General features: G+C 31.6%; 1 protein-coding gene across 1 annotated transcript in view; it reads right to left on the bottom strand.

The window, feature by feature from the left end:
• The window catches only part of Elk (Eag-like K[+] channel), a 29,139-nt gene that overhangs the window by 13,359 nt on the left and 874 nt on the right, over nt 1-14,906 (bottom strand). The window contains exons 2-3 of the mRNA XM_018537287.1: nt 4,362-4,595; nt 783-914 (exon numbers count right to left, since the gene is read on the bottom strand). Of these exons, the coding sequence (XP_018392789.1) occupies nt 783-914; nt 4,362-4,595 (366 nt within the window). The remainder of the gene's footprint in view (nt 1-782; nt 915-4,361; nt 4,596-14,906) is intronic.

Raw genomic sequence — 14,906 nt, 5'->3', positions numbered from 1 at the left:
ATTAATTAGAAAAAATGCAAACAGACACACGCACACACACACGCACGCACATCCTATAAAAATACACACATACATATATATGTATAAATCTAATATGGAATAAATAAATAAAAAGATACATATTACAATAATACAAGAATTTCGCGATAAAAATAATTTCCGTCTCTTTTAAATAGTATCACTTTGCAATAATTGCAATTATGTAAGTTAATAACAAAATCAGTATACACATTTTCGGAAACAATATTTGCATATACGATAAATAAAATCCTTCTTGCACAATAATACAGATTCTAATTGCTTTGGTGAATTGCTTTGTGTTCGGTGAATATCCTGCGTAAAGTTTGTAACCGACTAATCCGATCTAATTGATGTTGAGACTGATTAAAATTCAAACGAGCACAATTATTGACGTTAATATCGTACGTAATCCGAAAAAAAAAATGCTTTACTACCATTTACTATTAACAAACAAGAGATTAGAGCAGATTAGAAATGTTTTTCAAACAACGAATAATTCGGTTACCAACCCCGACATTACGATATAGTGATTCGTGCAGCGTGTTGCGTGTCGCGCGGTGCTCGAAATGTGACTCGTTAAAACGCGCTGAGTGAGAGAAAGACGTAAAAGGGCCAAATCCTACCCATCCTGCGATGCGAAACTCGTAAACTCCGAATTCAAGTTGTATTTTTGGCATGGCGCCGCGTGAGAGAACGCATCATTCCTCATTAAAATCGATCCACTTGCGCGTATTTAGCAGCGAAGCATGGTTAGAACTCACCACTATCGTGCAACTCACAGAGCTGAAGATTCTTCGTGTGCGTGATGTCTTTGTGCGAGGCCAGGAACAGTACGACGTCGCCCTTCTCGTTTTTTATCGGAACAATGTCGAGTAGGCAATCGAATGGACTTCCTGCACAAATCAAACGTGGCCGTTTACCGAAAGCGAGTGAAAACTTAAGTAATATCGTTGACTATCAATTTTAAAATGGCTGAGTCTTTTACGAAACGATAAATTACTCGCCACTGAAAACCTTGCTCCGATAATGAGCTACGTGATATTTACGTCAGCTCCGCTGCAAACGTACGCGCGTGCAAAAAGAACGTGACGTGAGCGACGGATTACGTCAAGTTTTTTCCAGCGAGGTATTGCTCGAAAAATTGCAAAATGTATCGTAAAGGCACTAAGTAAAGAATGAAAACAAAAATACATTGGTCGCCGCGTAAATATGCTTTTATGAAAATATATTATGATTACACAATGAAAGATAAGATGACATTTTATTAGATGCCTCCCGATGGAGTTGCCGCGAATGCACGTTTGTGCGGCCTACAAAGAGAATCTCACATCGTATACAGATGAGAAATTCTGTCACCGACACGTTCCTTACGAGTTCTCATTTATGAGACGTCTCTCTCGCATTGAAAATTAATTTTTTTTCGATCTGAGCGGGATCTTAGTATACTTAAATAATTGTATCTCTCTCATATTCAAAATTATTTTTTTTTTTCCGGTCTGAGCGGGGTCTTAATGCTTAATTAATTATTTATGCGTTAAGATCCCACATAGATCGATAAAGCCTTTTCTTTACTTAGGATGGCAGGAAGAAAAAGGTCGAAAGGAAAATGTCGTATTCTTAACTTAAAATTGTATGCAGAATATATTCGTTAAAAATAATCAATAAAATTTAAATTTTATAAAAGGGTTTTAAAGTTTAAAATTTCTACTTTCGAAGGATCACTATTTTTTTAAGTTTTCTAAGTTTCTAAGAGTTTGCGGCAATTTTTACATATAAAAAACTACAAGCTGGACAAAATAAGAAATTTTTTTCTCACTTTAGACCTGTCATGTGCCTACGAAAATTTAGGAAAAATGTTCAACTTTTTAACGTGAGAACATGAACTTTTTTTATTTCAAATTGTTGTTTTCAAGCATTTTTTTATTTTTACTGTCATAACTGCGTTAAAAATCATCGTACCACAAGAAAACACACATTAGTTTCCTATATAGAAGGAAAATAATGTTATAGTTTTAGATCAAATTTATATGTATTCTATTTTTTGAAAATTAGTAATTATACTATTCGATATACAATTTTAAGAATCTGTTTTTTAAATTGTAATATGATAATTTTTAACGGAGTTATGAGTTGTCAAAATAAAAAATATTCCTTTTATTTTACTTAAATAATTCAGTAACAAAAATCTTAGCAACACTTTTAAAAATGATTTTGAGGAAAAAAATTTTTTAAAATTTTTTTAGACAGATAACAAGCCTACAATGTGAGTAGAAAATTTTCCATTTCGTCTAACTAGTAGTTTTTTGTATGTAAAAATAACAAAACGCTCACAGAGAAACTTAAAAATCATAATAACCCTTCAAAAGTATAGATAAACTTCTTTTTTAAAATTTAAAATTTTGTTTATTTTTAATACGAATATAATCTATATATAATTTGAGCTAAAAATACGACATATTACCTTTCTTCCAATTTTGTAAGTTACTATTTATTAAATAAATTGAGAGTAAAAAGTTTAAATATTCTATGTTTTTATATTATCTATCTTATCATTTGTTCAAAAGAAGATATTTTAAAAAAAAGTTGATTTTTGGCCTAAAAAGATGTAACTAAAAGAAATAAATGTTTTAAATATTTCGACCTTTTGGGTACGATCAACACAAATAAAAATTCATGAAATTTATAGCACCTTGAAAATTGTGCAAGAACATGGTTTTATATTATTTATAGAATATTATATATTTAAAGAAATTCGGATAAAGTATATGGCACAACCATAAAATACATTTAAATGAGTTTTTTTCTGAAGAAGGGGGGATATGTATTTTGTAATAACAACCAGAATCCGGAATCTTGCCAAAAAGCGTACGCAAAATTTTCACTCTTTAATTCCTTCTATGTGACATTTCGTAAATCGTATATAAGTATGTGATAGTAAATCATATGTGTGAGTCGTGAAAGATCGATAAAATAGTAACGTATATACATTATGTAATATTATGTATGTACCTATTTTATGTACGTTTTTTATGTATTTAGCTCCATACATCATCTGAATTTCTATAAATATACAATGTTCTTGTTCAATTTTTAAGATGCTCCTTAAATTCTATGAACTTTTTAATAGATTTATCGTATTGAAGAGATCAAAAAATTTATAAAAAGCATTATTCCTTTTATTTATCACACTTTTTTAATCAAAATTCGATCCATTTTTAACACCCTTCTTTTATACTTACATATAGTTTTTGTACTCAATTTTTATACAAACACATACAAAAAAAAGTTACGTATATAGTAACTTATAAGTAACTCAAGTAACTTTCCCAACTCTGGTTAGTTCCACGTGAGTATTCACGTGTGGTCTAATTTGTTTTTAATTTTGTCGTTTTTGATACATTAGTGTTTTTCTTTTGTCTTTACGTAATGCATAGGAGTTTATTATAAACGACGACGGAAGATAATAATTTAATTTTTTATAGGAAGATATAATAAAAGTAATCGCTTGTCTTCCCGGGGTGTCTTCATATATTGGTCTTGCAAGATCGCGAACCGACAATTGACTTATATTCGCAATCGTGTGGTCAATAAAAAACTTAAGTTAAACTACATCAGAAAAATAAATTCTAGGTCAAGATAATAATACGAAAAGTATATTGCGGGAGGCCTCTCGATTAACTTTACCGTAGATTGATTTTCTCCGTTGCGCGAAGAAAAAACGAAGAATGTCCGTCAGAGGCGCAGGCACAAGATTACTTCATTTGGTTTTGCATAGCAAGTTTCTTTAGAAAATATCATATTCCTTAATGTTACCCCCTCATGCTCGAAAAATGGAAATCGATAATGACTCTACATTGCTTGAAGGCTCTCTCTCTCTCTCTCTCTCTCTCTCCCCCCTGTTCTCCATTTATCCATTTCTTTTATACACTTTTTTAAATATAGATATATCATTAAAGATTCCACATTTTTTGCCATAATACATTACGTTATTATACGAACATTTTTTGCCATATATACATTACTTTATTATATGAAACCGATATTACTTAACGGTCTTTTTTTAAATCTTTTACCTTTGATTTTTTCATATTCTAAAAGACTGGAAAATTAAATATAACAAGATTCTAACAATAAAGTATATAATTTTAATTTAAAAAAATTGTGAGCAATAAGAGTCAACTGTAGTAATTTTCTTGAGACACCAGGATACGCATCGTAAAATATGTATAATCTCTTGTGATGAAAACGAAGGTAATCTTTTATGACGTTGGCGTAATATTCATAGCGCAATCGCTCATAATTCAGAAACATTCCGTCATTCGGTATCTCGGGGAACTCACCGTTCTTCTTGTAGAAAATAACCTCCATCTTCAATTCCGTCTTGCTCTCGAGACTCTTGTCGATCATGGCCTTTTCCTCCTCCTTCGTTTCCGGCCCGTAGAGAAACTTGCAAGCGCAACCCTTCTGCATGATTTGCGCTCGCGCGAATCCTGTCAACTCGCAGAATCCATCGGAGCAATAGACGATCGGATAGATCGTCGGAACCTGCGCATTTCCCAGTACAAAGTTGCTGTCTGCGAACAGAAATAGAACACGTATATCGTAGACCGATAGCAATTGATAACGGTAAAAGCGCGCTTTGGGGACGTAAAAGTTATTTGTTAAAATTGTATTACACACGAAATTCTCTCTTTAACGTCAACGTCAATCGGGAAAAAAGTCATGTAAAGTGCCAATTCTCTTCATTCGATTTTACATCTTTTTTTTTTGTAATCAACATCCTCTTACAATTCTCTTTACGCCATGTATTTACCCACGTTCGCATACAATTTTACGCAATGCGAAAGCCCACCTAAAAATCTGACATTTTCATCAAACCCCAAAGAAGAAGATATAGCTTTCCCCTGGGAATATATTTTTAACTGACATCCCTTCACGGTTCAACCTTCCTTATTATTCGTGTTAATTCCTATTTTCCGCGTCGCATGAAGGGTGGCTATAATCATCAAACAATAATAGCATCGTTTCCGGATACTTCCTTACGATCGGATCAGAAGCTCACACGAGACAAAGAGAAGCATACAGGGTGCATGTCCTACACTGATTAAAGCATTCGTGCACGTGTCAAAGTAACTCTTACGTTAATCGTTAACCCGAACGAGAAAAACGTATACGATAGGTACTACATATATGTATGAAATTTTTCGTTTGGAAAAAGTCACGCCGCGCCGTTGTTTTTACGCTTCGAAGTTTCCCTAGTTCTGACACTCGTAGATGCAGCAATTTCTATCCACGTTCACGCGAAACGACCTTGTTTTACCAACAAAATTCATGCCCGAGAAAACGCGCGTGTTCGCAAAACAATATCGCATTTACCGCTCATCGTATAAATTTAAATGCACCTCACGAGTTACGCGTTTTCCGCTTCCGAGAGCTCGCGTTGGTGTATAATGCGTGAATCCTGAACAAGTACAGCAAAAGCCGTTGCATAATGAAGTATCATAACATTTTGCTTTCGTCGTAAGGAGGCGTCATTCTGTATGAGGTAAGGAAAAAATCTCACAAGGTCGAATGCAATATTAAAAAAATAACCTCGCTTTTATGTACCTTAGAGATTACAATGACGTCAGACTCATTGACGAAGCTATCGTTCAATGACTCGGATAATTAACTATATGTAATGTTTGCATAATGCGTTCTTTTTTTTTTTTCCAAAGCGTCATTATTTTGATTATGAACAGCACGATTAACTTACGTAACTCTCAGTTGTTTTAAATACGTTGTGTCACAGGAGTGAGAAAACAATACAATAATACAAAGGTAGAAACGTAAATTTGTAAATTGTTAGTTGCGGTATTAATTTGATCACAAACTACTAAATGATTATTAGAGCGACTGGAAAACGAGTCGCTCAGGGAAAAGTTCCGGGTGTGTAGGTAGTTTCGCCTGATTGCTCCGGAGGCGGTAACACCAAATAATTACGGAGATCCCACAGGGCTTCCGAACTCTGGGCAAATTGCTTAAGTTATCGCCGGAACAACTCATCAAATAAAATAACTAATTAGTCGGTATCAAAGTGTTAATCGAATCATTTCTCTTTCGCACTTCCAGCTGTTCGGTGGTTGTACTGTTCAGTCTTCCTCGATCCACAGATTTCGTGCAACGGGTTTCCTTGGTGTAACACAATCGGATTTTTCTTGAGCGTAACCTAAAGAGGTAGTATTGAATACGAAAGGAAACGTGAGCTGGTTGGTATATTTTCCCGGAAACTCAGTTATTCGAAGCTTTAATAATCAATATGCAAACAGTTGAAAGTTTTGAGAATCTGTGGATTTTGCGCTCTACAGGCGCAAAAAAAAGGATTTGAGGAATCATGAAAGGATTCATATCATTAAAAATACGATTATTGTTTTATACTCATTAATCCAGTGTATACACAGTGTTTTACATTTCATAGACAAATATATACATATATCATCAGTTGTGCGCATATTAATTGTTATTTGTAATTTACCGATCCTCTTGCAATAATAGCATGGTACACAATTTCAACGGACAATAACGACAAAAACATTTGTGAAAATTTCTGAGGGTCATACAGATTGCGTAAATTACAAAATTGCAACAAGGATGAGAGCGGAGAAAAATAATTATTTAATATATAATAAAATACATTATTTTTAACATTTTGTCGTTGGTGCAATTAAAGAGCACAATTTAATATTTTTATGGTGTATCAATTTCGACAAGCATTAATACGCGAATTTAATTAAAACAATGGTTCAAGGTAATTATGGTAAATTATCACGAATATAGAGAATAGCACGCGATATGTTCATACGCATTCGTTACTTATTATCTACTGCAGTCACGTTCCTTGTTGTCTTTGGGGCTCATAGAATATTCACGGATTAAAATATACGTGATGTTCAGCCAAAAATAATAATATTACTTTATACAGAGTTGCCAGTATCAATCGCGTGTCAATGTTTAATCGCAACATTATCATGGTCATCATGGATTATAGGAATAACACATAAGGTATGGATATTCGACGACCTTGTGAGCTGCGTCACGTTTCGCGGATTTAGTAACAAGTTCGAAGGGACAATTTGATAGAATAATTTTATTTAGCCATAGAGAGGTAATTCTTACTTTCTTGAATTTTTATTAAAGACGTTCCAAATTTCTAAATTGTCAACTATGAGAGTTCACGCTCTCGTAAAGAGATCGCGGAAAATTGACAATAATTAAATGATTAGCGTTTTAGATTTTATTTAATATAATTTAATAAAAAAATAAATTAGATTTTAGATGTATATATTTAACGGTATATTGTTTGTGCGATGAGAATTATATCATCGTTATACCCTCAAAATGAAAAGCAAGGTGGTCAAACGTCGAGGTGTCAAAACTTAGCCGAAGCAATCTTACTTGGACCAAAATTCATCTCTGAGTTCGCAAAGCAATACGCTTTCTTGCGCGATATTCTTGCGAGGTTAAAACACATTAGCGACCGTGGGTCGATATTATACATATATACATATAGTCTCTTCGATATTACACGAACGGTTATTGACCTGCCAAAGGAGAGCTATTCCATTGTTTCCCGCGTTCGCGTGTTGCATCTCCGAGTACAACAAAATGTTACACTGTTAAATTCATAATATCAAATTATACTCAATTTGAGTGACTTTTAATCATTTCTAGATCGTCGCTGCTTCTATGTTGTTAATTTAACTAAAATAATAGATTGAAATAGTTTGACTAAAAGGAAATTTAATATTAAATTTGACTCAATTTATATAATTTATTATCCACTAAGAGTTTACGGTAATATGATATTGTTTTATTTTGAAACTAACCACAAAAATGGATTAATTTATATTTTGATACACAATAAAAATTAAAAATAATAAAATATTATTAGCTTAAAAGATTGGATTATAATGCTCCTTTAATATCTAACAATATACTATGCCTGTTATAGTGAATTATAGCGAAGTAGATATACATTTCGTCAAGTGTCAGAAATAGAACAATATTACTTCCTTGCCACCTCAATATAATACATTCGCTATTAAGAAACTCCCTTAGTTGTAATATAATTTACTACAACTCGATTATACATTAACCAACCACATCGCGTTTTCTATTACGTTTTCTTTAGAATTATATTCCGTCAGGAGGTCACGATATATCTACAGAACATTAAAGAATATTACGAAGTTAAGAATAATAAATCGGATTTGATTAAACCTTTACATAATTATAATTATTTGTGTCCGTTTCTTATGGATTCGCTTTTAATTCATATATTATATACATTATGTACATTTAGCAACGCTTTGTTGGCATTAATTGATTTCATATTTGAATAATTAAAATATCGAACAATGTTACTATTAAAGTACTGGGAAACATATTTTTTCGGTTTGAAAAGATAAGATTTTGATTATACGAAGTGTTGCGATATACAAATTTTCCGCTTATCGAAGTAATTCCGGAGATGACAGAAAGATTTATTATTCACCAAGTTTATTACAAACGATACCGCTAACTTGGTAATCTTTGGGGAAACGGCAAATCGCTGATTTAATCGTAAAATTTTGAATGTGAAGGGTCGCAGATATGGGCAAAGCAACAAATATATAATATATGTAGATGTATTTGTGGTTTAAATCGATTTCATTTTCCATCATCGTGTCATCGAAAATTTTTCGAACCGACATTTCTTTATCAAGTGACTTAATTTGCGATCGTGTTTACATATGATAAATACTAATTACATATTGTGGTCAACATGTTTACATATGATAAATCCTAACTACATACTGTGGTCAACATATATGTATTAAGGTCAAAAATAAATAAAAAGTGTAAAAAATATTAATTTAATAAATTTACAAATAACACAAGCGAATATATTGTAGTATCCAATCCTTCGCTCTCTCTGTCTCTCTCACGTACATATACACAATATATGTATACATTACCGTTCATAAATTCGGAAACGCAATTTTCTCACGTCTCATGGAAAGCTAAATACCTCGATAAAAAAAAAACATGGAAAAATTTTCAAATGCATTTTAAAAAGGAAAAACTAAAAATTTAATTGTTACTTTTTTCTATGATATTTTGTTCTTAAATTATATAAAATTTAAAATTAATATTTTTGTCTTATTTTATAGCTCGATAAAACATTGGATAAAATTAATAAACAAATATTTTAAAACAAATCTTCTAAATCTTGAAATAATTAAAAAAATAGTGCAATGATGTTTTGTAGTAATATATCGAATTTTTTGTGTAAAATTTCATTTTTACAAAATGTTTTTTAACTTTAAAATTCACGAATCTACTGAAAAAAGAGAAGAAACTATTTTTGTATGGCCTCAATTTGCATAACTTCTTTCAAAATTCTTTATATATATTATATATATTATACATGTAATATATATATATATATATATTATATATATATGTGTGTGGGTGTGTATTTATTAGATAAATATATATATACAATTTCTCTATATTTCCTGTCGTTAACAATACATTAAAAATGCCATTTGTAAACATCAGATAAAGAAACAAAGGCAATGTTTACCATCCGTTGAAAATCGAAATAGGATTCATTCTCTTTGAAAATAGAAAATATTGCAGGTTTCATCCAATCTTCGTGCAATACAACTTTAATTTTTTTTGTAGGGGAAAAAATAGTTTTTCCCTTGAATTATAATGCCTTCCTGGGGGATACCAAGAGATTCATTTGAGAAAGGTCATACCTAAAGCTTATGGAATCCCGTGTAATCGTATCCTCGATCCTATCATCAAATATACAATATTTCAGAACTTTTTGAAGGAAATAGGGCTGTGATTCATTTGCTACATCGCTGGTATTGCAACTTTAATTCAGCTTCTTTTCTCTCCAAAGACAAATAAGAGTATGAATAAAAACATCTGTAACTATAAATGTTTTAATGTAAGTTACTGAAAAGTAATTATGGAGGTTTCGAACAGAAAGTTGAGTTTAACTAGGAAATTAATTTCTTTTACTTATTAGTTTTTTCTACTTATTTGCCACATAAAGCAGTAAAAAGTTCTAGAATTAAGTTTTTGCCAATTAGTTTTTTACATTTTAAATTATTTTCATAATTGGTTTTGTCGTCGAACTTTATAGTTTATTTTTGTACTGATAGTACGAAACGCGAATAAGTGCATGCATCATTCAATGGTTATCTATCTGCGTCAGTGCCCGTTATTGTTTACGATAAGATACGTGTTATCCATATTTAGTAATCATCATTACTCTTATCGCTTCGATCGATACATTATTCGTATACGCTTTATATCCATCAAAGAAGTAGATTAATGTAAGGTATAATTGAGATCGCTTTGTACATTATAGTATATATAATATATATACACACAATAAATATGTACAATAGAGAGACTAAACTTGGTGTAAACTTATCACTGGAGAATTAATTATATCACAACTTTATAAGAGTAGCATTTCGCGAGCTTTGCAAATGTGCCAGACATATCCTTCGCTGTTTACATACAGTTCTCAAAGTTCTGATTGACATACGATATTCAACAAAATCACATTTCTGTTGAAATATAAATTCCTCAATTTTAGCGCACTGCTGGCACCGGTCATGAGTTTCTTATCACGGGTTTTAAGATTTTCGAATGTACTTTAATTGCAATATACATATATACCATATATATAAGAGTAATTGGAAAAATTGCAAACTTGCAAAAAGTATATTTAAACAAATCTCGCGATATTATTTTAATGTTTATTAAACTTATGGATTTCAGATTGTAACATTATTCGGTTAGATTTTTTTACCAATTTTTTCTCTTTTTAGATTTTAATCATTGGCCACAAAATTCAAAATATATGATACTATAGGAGCAAAATGTACTAGATTTTAACAAATATTTGTTTGAAAAGTACCAACTTAACATTTATTTGTGATAAATACATATTTACTAAATAAAAAATGACAGTTAAGTCAACTTAATGGTTCTTGTATCAAATAAATGTATGTTTACGTTCAATAAATATTCATCTAGTATTAATCAAACAAATATATTTATTAAAATTTAATATATTTTTCTCTTAGTGTATGGATACTGTAAATACACAATGATTAAGTAGCAATATTTGTGTCGTTATTAAAAATTCGTAAAAAAATTGCTAATGACGTTTGAAATGTAAAAAAATTATTGACAACGTTTGATAGAAGTAACATTTATCGTTTTAAACCATAAGTGTCGCAGTTTATTGCACAGAATTTGTGACTTCTGTGTAATGTCATAACAGTCGATTAAATAAAGAAACGAGTCAAATATTGGGAAGTCTTAAAGTTGACGAGATATTGATTTATATGAGAGGCTGAGTAAAAGAGGATAAAAAAATAATAAAAATTATTAACATGTACTTTTATAAGAACTATAAACTCATAGAAATGCATGTCAATGATTTTTTTATCCTAAATAGCAATTTATTGCAGTCAGTTTAAAGATCTTATATGTATATAATGTAAAACTTAATAATCTATAAGAGCGAAATTGTCGTCGATAATTATTATCATTTTTATGATGACCGAATTTAACTATCGAAACGTTTATATTGTTTAAAAATTGATAAATAAATTTCTTGCAATAACAACCTGCGTTTGATCTATATCTTTCACTCCTTTATTATTTATGATCGATGTAGTTCAAAAGGCCAGCTGTCGTTATATTTTATTAAAAATGAATCGGAGATTATTCCTGTCTAGTTCGTCACAGGAGATGTAAGTTATCGCAGTAGTCAATGTCACTTTGAACACACATAGAAACGCAATGCACAAAGCGTTCAAATTAACACACGACCGTACGTACATATGTCATAACGCATGAGAGTGAAACTTTTTGATATAGAAGGTAATACGCATAGCTAGAAATTCGCTTTCGCAACACGTCAGTGTTGTGCAAACGTGCGTACATCCAAACATTGTGACAGCTGTATTGATTCGGAATGGATACAATACCCGCGGACCGAGCATCATATAACGGAAACCGCCAGAAATATTGCGCTATGTACTCCTATTTCCTTTATGATATTCGGTCTTTAATTTTTATCTTTAAGAGGATGCTGGAGCCGCCTGTATTATATCGATAAAACTAGCGTTTTTGACGTTTTTGTTCCTGTATAATTTCTTCGTAATAATTTTGCAGAATAAAAATTTCTTCTCCACGATTTAAATATTTAGGCTAATGTATCTGTCCTTGGTGTATTTTGTATCCAAAGCTGGAAAAAAAGTATGAAATCATAGATTTCTTTATCCATTTAACCTCAGTATGGCGACCAACGCTGAAGATAAAAATAGATAAAGAAATCTGTAATTTCACGTTGTTTTCCAGCTTTGGACACAATATAGACCAGGGCCAGATACATTAGCATGAATATTTAAATCGTGGAAAAGGAATTTTTATTCTGCAAAACTATTATAAAGAAATTAGACAGGAACGAAAACATCAAAAACGCCAGTTTTATCGATAATACAGGCGGGTCCAGCATCACCTTAACTGGTTCTTCAAATCGAGCATTGCGGAAAGTGTTATTTCGCTCCGCATTTATACGTGATAAAAGAGTTGCGATCTTATCAAACTCTATTCATCTTTTACGACTTCTTGCTATATGCATCTCTTTTACTTCGAGTTTAGCTACCTTTGAAATTGGAAAAATTATGGACGGAAGTAATTTATTAGAAATGTACGCGATATATGATATATTTAATCAATTTTTTTAATGTAAATTTTAATTATATGTTTATACACGTGTACGCACTCGCCAGTGAGGAAATAAAATTTATCGGTAAATGCGACTGAAGAGAAAGATTCGGATAAAAAATTCTCGCTTCATGATCCTTTGGCTTGGTTGAATGTTAAAAATCAATAGAACAGAAATTGTATCGCTCTGTTTGACCTATACCATATCAGAGTTATGATGGAACTGCCTGTGTATATATTCGTTGTTCATTATAGTTTTTGAAAAAAAAAAAAAGGGAAGTTTTATTCCTTGTCATAATACACAATTATAATTTCATTAACAATAGCTTCTGAAATAATATAAAGACTAAAATCGATTTAAAACGTTTTTATATCTTAATTTTAGATTTTGTTTTATCTGGATTGTAATTACACTTATAACGTTCTACCGTTTTACAAAATTATACTATATAGCAACATTAACGTAAATGTATACAATAAATTAACAATACAGTTAATAATACTATTATATGCATTATAACAAGTTATTATAAATAAATTAAAATTAAACAGTTGAAATCAAACAAAATCTTTTAAAATAGCGACAATAATAATAACAACATTAATAATAGGTATAAAGTATATTTAGTGAAAACGTATAAGCGTTTAAATACGCGTTTATAGACCATATAAATATGTAAATAACGCGTATCCATATTTTGCAATTGATATGTAATAAATGTAATATGACTTATAGTAATACTAATGTATCATTATTATTCTCCTTTGTTTCTGTACAGAGAATTTTCCGACGCAAACACAGTACATATGTATATTATTCAAATCGTGCATTTAATAATTGTCATTTGCCACGAGTGAGAAAGCTGCAGTCAGATTTCACAAGTTATATGATACGTGTACAATACATTGATGATCACATCGGACGTAACGTGTATGTTACAATTTACAATCGTAATCGAGTAGAAGGATGTTCTTCGCGTGAATTTATATGATCGAAATGTACAATTTTGTGCGAAAACAGAATCGATTCGCCAATGGCGCCGATGTTGAATTAATATTACATGCTTTGTCGACGAGGGGGTAAAACGTAGGGTCGACGGACGCCAAGTTTTATCAGGTGTTCTTGGCGAGGGGTTATCTAACTGCACGCAAAGCGTACACCATAATACGTCGCTATAACAATAGAATGAGAAACACAATGCAAAATATTTTCAATTTCCAAGAGTGTACAAGAGGAAACCGCAAAGGAATAAAAAAATAATTGGGTAGAATGCGCGCAGTGACTAGATCTTAATTGGAATAAATAAAAAAGAATAAAAATTGTACAATACAAAGAGATACGAAAATAAGTAAAAGAAACGAATAGAGAGGATTTTAACAATATGGAGAACGTTTAATCAATAGATGCGCGCGCGCGCGCGCGTAATTATACTGTATAAAAAACCTGAATTAAACATGCAACCTTTTTAAAAGTCGTCGAATAAGATTTCTCGGTATCATTGATAAAGAAAAAAAGACACAGATATTTATTAAGGATGCAATTCGGTCTGTAATTCGTTTAGGATGACGACGCTGGCGATCCGTCGTCCACTTCTTATAATTAGATTACTCTTAGCTTCGTTCTTTCGAAGAAAGAAATTTACATTGACTTTGGTAGACGTAAAAGTTAGGCGTTAACTAACTCTACAGGATAAGGAGAGGATTATTTGTGTGGGCAAGTAATTGACACGGAATACGTGAATAACTACAATTGCGTGCAGGAATGCCAATTCAGTACGAAAATCTGCGAGGGAAATCTCGGGAAAATTATCTCTCGTGATTTTCCTAAGTCAGGCAGCTTTACGACGACAACCACTGGCTCTGAAAGTCCGGAAAAAGACATTATGTTTTACAGTTGGAGTTTTTTTCCCTCGAGCTTTTTTAAACGTAAAATCATGGCTCTCTGATTAATAAAGAAAAAAAAGGACATTTCGAGGATTTTCCCTCAATTTATTTCCGCCCAACTGCTGCAACGCGTATTACAATTATGAAGCTGTACTACCTATCAGCAACGACATCCTACGCGTCATTAATGTCTCTCACATCATTAATGTCTC

This window comes from Cyphomyrmex costatus, unplaced genomic scaffold (genome assembly GCF_001594065.2).
Source record: "Cyphomyrmex costatus isolate MS0001 unplaced genomic scaffold, Ccosl1.0 scaffold100, whole genome shotgun sequence".
Taxonomy (NCBI): domain Eukaryota; kingdom Metazoa; phylum Arthropoda; class Insecta; order Hymenoptera; family Formicidae; genus Cyphomyrmex; species Cyphomyrmex costatus.
The sequence above is the reverse complement of the archived record's forward strand: the minus strand, read 5'-3'. Positions and strand labels throughout refer to the sequence as shown.